The 8,126-nt window shown below is 43.9% G+C and overlaps 1 protein-coding gene across 1 annotated transcript in view; it reads left to right on the forward strand.

The window, feature by feature from the left end:
- The window catches only part of MED26 (mediator complex subunit 26), a 15,921-nt gene that overhangs the window by 3,720 nt on the left and 4,075 nt on the right, over positions 1 to 8,126 (forward strand). The window contains exons 2-3 of the mRNA XM_017743883.1: positions 6,523 to 6,597; positions 7,881 to 8,126. Coding sequence (XP_017599372.1) covers positions 6,532 to 6,597; positions 7,881 to 8,126 — 312 coding nt within the window. The 5' untranslated portion in view covers positions 6,523 to 6,531. The remainder of the gene's footprint in view (positions 1 to 6,522; positions 6,598 to 7,880) is intronic.

Raw genomic sequence — 8,126 nt, forward strand, 5'->3', positions numbered from 1 at the left:
CATTCCTTCAGCAGGAATTTGTGCCACATGTCTTTCCAATTGAATGGTATTTCATGTAGCCTCTTCAGCTGCTGGGCTTTTTAAAATCAGGCTAATGAATTTTTATTTGTTCAGGGTCACAGTCTGGTGGGGTGGGTTTGTTGTGGGGTGTGGAAAAAGAAGTGGAGGGGGCCATGTTGCAGTGAATCTTCTCTGTATGTCTACAGCTCAGGGTTGGTGCTTACAGGCACGATTCTTATGGTGTTATACAAAATGTTCAGTAACTGTAGAAGTTGACAGACAGGTATTTCTCTCTGTAGTAACAAAAATGTCTTCCAGTTATTGGCTAATAAATATAAATGGAGAAAAGTGTTTCACTGTTGCTGTTTTCTGTTTGCCTTAAAGACCTTTTTGCGTTGTGCAGGGAACTGGCCTGGGAACTGGGAGTGTGTCTTGTCTTCATAGTCTGTGTTTTACTACCTCTTGTATCTTCTGAGTGCCTCCTCCAGTGGATACTCCTTTTGTTGGGTGGTTTCCCTGCCTTGCTCCAGCCTGGAGTCTGTTCCTGCTGTGCCAGGGGTCTTGGATGCCTCCCTGGGAATGGGCCCATGCAGAGAAGAGCTGGAGCGTTCATGGCACTTCCCAGCTGCTGTGGATTTGTGTCTGGAGGCCCTTTGTAAGTGCCAGGGCAAACTGTGTTTTGTGCTGGCAAACTCCTCTCATTCTCTTGGCTGCTGTGGTGCCTGCACAGCTCAGGGATGTGCGTGGGCACTGCCGGGAGGGAGTGGGGGAAATATTTCAGGTCCACCGGTTTCTTCGCACTGCGGAATTTTATTGGAATCTGACCTTAGTCTTGTTTGATGATCCTGGCTTTGTAAAGTGTATACAGGAAGGTATCTGGATGATGTTACTTTGCCATTAAATAAAGCCTAAGTGCAAATAAAATACATGCAGATTGGTTCAACTCTTTAAATTAGACCTGGGAGTTTTAAGTCTGGAGGTGCAGATAATGCTTCCTGTGCCTGGCCATTCTTTGGACTGTTCTTGGTACTCAAGGAACATTTCTTCTATCCCTCGTTTTGCACCACAAATTTCTGATAAGTTTTCAAAGCCTGGACTCCATGTGAATTTCTCTGTCATAGAAGATTCTCCCAGTGAATGACTTTTAACCCAAATCATTGATTCCTTAATGTTTAAAGATCTGCTTTACTAAATACTATTAGAAAACTGGCCTCCACCTTTAAGAATATCTTTTGTGTACTCGTTAACATTGGACCTTTGTTTGGCAAACTGACTTTCAGACATTTCCAAGAATGTGAGCAAAGTAGTGCATGGTCATCTTTTTGGTATGTTGTGTCTCTGAATAGTATCTCGTGTTTCCTATCTTTAGACAACATCATGTCACATTGGGGCTAGGGGGAACTGTTAATAGATCAGCTGCAAGGGAACTGAACTAAATACCAGCAGGTTGTAACCTGAATTCTAACTTGGTGTGTTTAGTCTGTACCTTTGAAAAAATGACATTACAATTTTCTGTTGGTGGTGTGTATTGTCAGTGTCTAGTGTCTCATAGTTCCTACACAAAGTGCTAAATAAACTCTGCACCGCTGTATTTCTGTTGTCACAGTTAAATAAAGCCTCCTGTGAATAGCAACTTTTCTCTCCTTCCTTCTTATTCCATATTTTAGATTACTGTGCAGCAAAGTAGCTTTTATACAAAAGCAGTGTTGGGGCACGATGTGACACTGAGGGGGGACCCCGATCTGGGGCAGGAGCTGGTGTTGGGCTCCAGGTGACACTGAGAGCTCCAAGAGAAGGAACACCAGCGATGCCATCGCTCCTGGAGCAGGCACTGCTCCTCTTGGGAATCAGCTCTGCCTCCCTGGCCTCTCCAGCAATATTGACCTTGAACCTGGCATCTTCTTGAACATTATCCTGCACTCCCTGAGGAGATACACAGCCCTGTGCTCTAGGACAGTTTGGTAACTCCCCATCGAGGTGCTGCTGGTCCCAGGAGCAGGAGGAAGATAAAAAATGCTCCTGTGAACTTCTGTCTGGACCCTGCTGCTGGTATTGACTGCCACCAGAAACCTCCACCTTGGAAATAGACACCTGGATCTGTCTGTAGGAAGATAAAAGACCTGTTCAGTCTCCCATGGTGTCTCCACTTCTCTGCTTACTTCTGTCAGACTGCTTTGGTGCTACAGGTGGGACAATGTTACGGAAGTACTTTCTCTGAAACCATTGAAATTTGAGTATTTATAGATGTTCTGAGGAAGTAGTTAAGTATGATGGCAAATCAATTCTCTCCAAACCAGCGTGTTGTGATACCTGTGTGCTCTGTTCCACCATGCCCACGATGGGGTCAGGCTGTGATTGTTGTAAGCTGTGATTTCAGGAGGGTGATGGTGTTACACTTTGGTTTTAGAGGAGTGTCAGTGATGGGGGACTCCAGGCCAAGTTTAAGTATCCTTTAGAAACTTGTGAAGGTACTAATGTGACCCAGAAGGATGATGATACTGTATCAAAAGATGCCTTTTAGCACTGTTACCTGAACTTTGTGATTGAAAAGAGCCTTTCTATCAGAAAAGCAGAGATCTGCAGGAGTGGTTTCACTGCAAGGTTTTTTTGGAATTGTGCATTGAGTTTTTCATGTTACACAGAAAGAGCTGCTCCTTCTACTCCAGGTAACTCTGGTGTGGTTTGTCATCTATCACGGTCTAGTCATACATGCAAAGATCTTTAGAAACATCCTTGTGAAATATTAAAAAAAAAAAATCATTGCTTTATATGAGTGTCTGCAATAGAAAGTTAATGTAACATTTGTTTTTCAGGCTGCAGTGAGGGAGTGCAGGTTGTGCTGTGTGTCTGGGCAGTCCTGAGGAGGACAGGAAGGTGTTCTGGGGATGCTCATGTTGTGTTTGGGGTCTGGGCTGGTGTGTAAGCAAAGAAAGAGAATCAAAGCATCACATGGAGTGTGCTGGTCCAACAGAAAACACATCCCAGCACCTGGAAATGGTGGTAGAGCTTGTATGGATGCAGAGCTTGCTGCTGCTTTCAGATTTCCTGGGAAGGCAGGGGTGGAAGTGGAGTTGGGAGAGAACAGCTGTACCTCAACCTTCCCAAAAAGCCCTTTAAACTGCTGTGTAACACCCTGAAATTAGTCACTGGCTTGGTCCTGGTTTAAAATAAGGCTGAAATAAGATTAAGATGGCAGTTGAGGAAAGAAAATTAAGCTTCTTGGTCTTTTCCTGAGAGTTCAGAAACCCCTGCTTTTGTCTGAGGCTGGAGTAAAAACGTTTGGTGCTTAACTCGGAAAAGATCTCGGATAGCAGTAGTAAGCTCCAGAGTATGGCTGAATGGCTGGATGACTTAAGGAGCCTTGCATGGAATAAATAAGATTTGTTTTCTGTGGCTGTCATTAGGGTTGGCTGGAAAGGATTATCGTGGATGACTCAAAGCAGATGTTCTCCAGTAAACTTTCGAGTGAATTAGTCTGTGTGCCAGTCAGTCCTCTCAACATGGGAGCAGCATGGGAGAATTTGGAATGCTGTATCAATTATGTATCAATTATTATGAGCTGTTTGCTGCAAGCTCCTAAATGTGGGTCCTGGAAGTTGTTGTTTTTGGGGGTACTAAGGGGTTACAGTGTGAGCAGGCAAAGGCACGTAGAAACTAAAATGCAAATTCCTGAGACACTGACCTGGGCATTACAGCCCTGCCCAGTGTCCAGAGGGAGCCAAATTCCCTGTCCTGCTCTGCTCCATGGTACTTCACCTGTCTGTTCTGTTCCCAATAAGCATCTTCAGTAGCCCTTCATGTTAATAAATTGCCTTTTCTGGTGCTGCTCAAAGTGGGGTGGTGTTTTGTAACATTAGTGCCACATTGGTTATGTGGCAATGTATGAATTTTATTGTAACAGTTGGTTTAAGGTGAAGATACTGGTGTGCAAGATTGGGGAGCTGCTGTTATCGCTATGGTGTCTTCTCATGGAAGAGGTGATACTTGAGGTGTTTTGGGAGGTTCTCTTGTTTCCATCACTGTGTTTAACTATGCCACAAGGAATTTCATACTCCGTGTTATTTTAAAATAGGCAAATGTGATTTTTATTTTAAGCATCTCTTTTATGGCACTTTGGATGAAACATTCTGAGAAAACTACACAAGGGGAAGGGGGGAGAAGTTGTTGAACGTGCTTGAACATTTTATGTATTTATTTTCAAAGAATCAAGCTTCCCTACAGGTCAAAAAAAAAAAGGAAAATGAGAGGAGCTGCTTGCAGTTGTCTGGAGTGTGAGATGTTCGTGCTCCGCTCAGCAGTTGCTCTGTGACAGCGCGTTCTCAATTGGTTACAAATGTGTGAGGAATCCGAAGTGGGTGGTTTGTGTTCCAGCAGGAGCTGAGGGTGCAAGGCCACTTTCACTGTCCTTAATTGGCACCACGTGTCCCCCAGAGGAGGGAGGGAAGTCACAGCCTGTCAGTCCTGGCGTAGACCTGAGAGGTGATTCAGCATGTGGGGCATCCACTGGTGTGTATTTGGGGGTATTGAGCAAAGACAAAGCTGTGAGTGGAAATTCCCTGACCAGTTTCATCTTTCTCTAGGTGTGTGTACACATGAACATATCACTTTCCCCATCTTGACCTTCTGATAGGCTAATGACCCTTTTTTTCCATCAGTTTGTCATTTAGATAACGAATATTTGGGGATTACCAGTAACTGCAAAAATAATTGTACCAGTTATTGGTGTGTGCAACAGAGCTTTTTTCACCCTGGTAATTCATAGTCTAAAATATGTGTTGGGAAGGAGAATATCGTGTTTTGCAAGTTTAAAAATATTTGTCTGGAAACTCCCAGAATTGAGCTTTAACTATTCTAAGGGCTCTGGTTCTAAAAACTGAAAAAATCAACCCCAGTGTTGTGTACTGCTTAAACTGTGGTGCTAAACTGTCCTTCCTGGGCACTGAGGGCAGGGCAAAGGTCAAAACATGGAAGAAAGTCTGTGCACTGAAATGAAATAAGAACCAAAATATGTCAGAATAGGTGCTCTTGCTGCTCTAAAGGTTAAGCAGAGTTTTACCAGGCCTGACCTCATGGCAGGGCTTTAAATATCTGCAGAGTGAAGAAAGAACCAGGACAAATTAATTCATCTTTGACCTGGAGTTGGTTTTACAGCCTATAGGAGTTAGAATCATTCAAAGCCTGCATAGACTTTAAATGTAAGTTTGATAAAAGTAAATAAAAAAGTCAGGACAGGTGTTTCATCACTGACAGCTTCACCGAGGTGTCTCCAGCACTAAACAGTCCTGCAGGGATGGACAAAGCATGGTCTGTGCCCAAGGTTTTGTGAAAGAGAGAGACCTCAGCTCCTGGTGCTCCTGTTGTATCTTAGTGGAGGGGTAAAACTGACTTGGAAAAGCCAATTCTTACAAAAGTCAGTGTTTTTAAGATGAGGGGTCATGCAGGGGAGTGTGTAGCTGGGAGGGCAGAGCTGCCTGGTGATGATGATGCTCCTGATTAGGTTTCAGGATGATGTGGGATCCCTGCAGAGGTTCTTGCTGAGAGATTTTTCTCACATGCACTTCACGTCCAGTTGAGTCATAAATGCAATTAAGCACTAAATGAGACTGTGATTCAAGCTTTCCTTTGCTTATCTTTTAAATCTATCTCCAAAGGTGAATTAGAAATTCCAGGTTTCAGCGCTCTTAACATCAGGTAATGGAAACAGAGATCTCTGTGTAGGATCATAAACTCGTTTGGGTTGGAAAAGCTCTCCAAGATTAACAAGTCCAACCCTAAACCAAGTCCCTAAAATGTGCAGTGTGTGGTTTCTCATGAAAACCATTAAAGTCCCATGTGTGCCCAGGATGTACAGGATGTGCAGCTGTGCTGGGAGTGCAGTGCAGCCCATCAGGGAACCTGCTCCTCACTTCTTGAATGGATGTGGATTTGTGCAGTTCCTCCTCCCCCTGTATGGCCCCAGCAAGGGGTGATGGGGTGGCTGGAGGAGCTGAGGCTGGTGCTGATGGTCTGGGGACACCTGCTGGGCACAGCCCCGGCCGAGGAGGGACCTGCAGGCTGAGGCTCCTGTGTGCAGTACAGGAAGTTATAGTGGAATAAAGCCATAGAGCAGTGGCCTGGGTAAATCTGCAGTGGGGCCTGAAGGATTAAACTCCAGATTTCCAATTGCACCGGCTGCTGCTCCTGCTCCACTTGGCACTTGTTTCCTGTTAGGCTGTGGGCAATTAATTGATGCTTTGCAAAGGGGTCTCAGAACTTTGTTACTCAGTCACAGCGGTTTTATTGCGACTGTTTCCTTGAGTTTTACATAAGAGTGTGTTTGTTACAGCTCCTGCAGTTTCCAACTAGGTCAGTAAAAGTGTCCTTGTCCCTATTCCTTGAACGATCAGCTCCCTAAAGCCAGACAGTCTGATAGCAGTTTGTGATTAATGCTTCCAGCAATTATAAAGTGGAAGGTCTTAAATTACATTTGTTAACTAAGACCAGTACCTGAAACATGAAGTGACTTTGTCTTCCTTGTTGCAGATCCATAACATGGTGGCAGTGCTGGAAGTGATCTCCAGCCTGGAGAAATATCCCATTACCAAAGAGGCACTTGAGGTATGTCACCCTCTGAACATGATTTTTTATGTGTATAAAAGGACTTTTTCCTGCCTTTCTAATTTCCATCGCAGCTTTTCTGGAAACAATAGATGGATTGCAAAGGATTCACAATTAAGATATTATTTTGTCCCTCTCATGCTGCTTCCAACATCTCGCTGAACACAGGGATCCTTTCTGGGCCCAGATCAGTATTCTGGGCAGCACAGTTCCTGTTTGTGCAGGGCACTACATTAATCATCACTTGCCACTGATTAATTCTGTTGCATTCAGCAATATCACTCTGCAGTTCCGGTCACCTTTATAGAGGTTTGGTGACCACACACCTAAAATCTGAAATAGGAGTAGAGTTGCCATGTGTCTATAAAATTAATCTTAAATTCAGTTTAGCAGCTTTCAAGGTCTGATATTTGTGGTGGGATTTGGTGTAGGGAGAGCTGAACTCTCACTGACCACTTGCAGAAACAGTTTTATGGCTGAATTATATATTTCTTTTTCACCCTTTGTATTGAAATTAGCAGTGTTCTTGCTTTTAACTGTTGCTTAATTACAACTCCACCTGTATTTCAACATATCTATCACAACAGGTTGCATATTTCTCTCACAGTCTGGTCTATGTTCTCCTTTGAAGTACTTTTCTTAAGAAATCTGACTTGTGGAACAGTTCTTTGTTTCCAAATGTGCTTTGGGAACAATCAGACACTTCCTTCCGCTCATGAAACCACCTTGGGACACCCTGGGAATGCTTGTTTAAATGGCTTTTTCGTACGTTTCCACGAGGCTGGGGAGTGAAGGGAAAGGAGAGAGGTGGAGGAAAAAGGTAGGACATAACTCACACCTGGTAGTCAGGTTTGTTAAATGGAGATTTTTATTGTTAACGACTTACTGTAACAGGCAAAGATCCTGGAATTCTTTTCTTGGCTCTTTCTGCAGCTTTTATACTTCCCTTGTGATAAACACACACCTTTGGGTGCTTCATTTCCCCTCAAATCTGAACCTGCACCCTTATTCTTAAGGTTCTTTCTCATTAAAGAATTCCTTTCTGATGTTTTTCCCAGCTCTCCTGCTTTTACCAGGGAACAAAGACTTGAAACCTACAGTCGGTTTCACGTTGCGTGGCAGAGCACTGGACTAATCCTTTCCAAAAAGATTAATGCAACACTTAAATCTTTAGTGTTTTTAACCAGGTGTTTTCAGGGGTGAGCATTACAAAGCAGAAATATTCCTTAAGAATTTTGCTTGGAATGATACATGTTTGTAAAACACCTTGTCTGTCTTTGTAGGAAACAAGACTCGGGAGGCTTATCAATGAGGTGAGGAAGAAGACCTCCAATGAGGAACTTGCCAAACGTGCCAAGAAATTGTTGCGGAATTGGCAGAAGTTGATAGAACCCGTAACCCAGAATGAGCCAGTGCCAAGGGGGCTGCCCAACCCACCGGGATCAGCGAATGGAGGTGCTCACAACTGCAAACCAGACACACAACTTCCTGCTGTGGCTGGCTCCAAGCCCAGCAGCGAACTGAAAAGC

The sequence above is a fragment of the Corvus brachyrhynchos genome, unplaced genomic scaffold (genome assembly GCF_000691975.1).
Source record: "Corvus brachyrhynchos isolate BGI_N302 unplaced genomic scaffold, ASM69197v1 scaffold219, whole genome shotgun sequence".
NCBI classification, from domain to species: Eukaryota; Metazoa; Chordata; class Aves; order Passeriformes; family Corvidae; genus Corvus; species Corvus brachyrhynchos.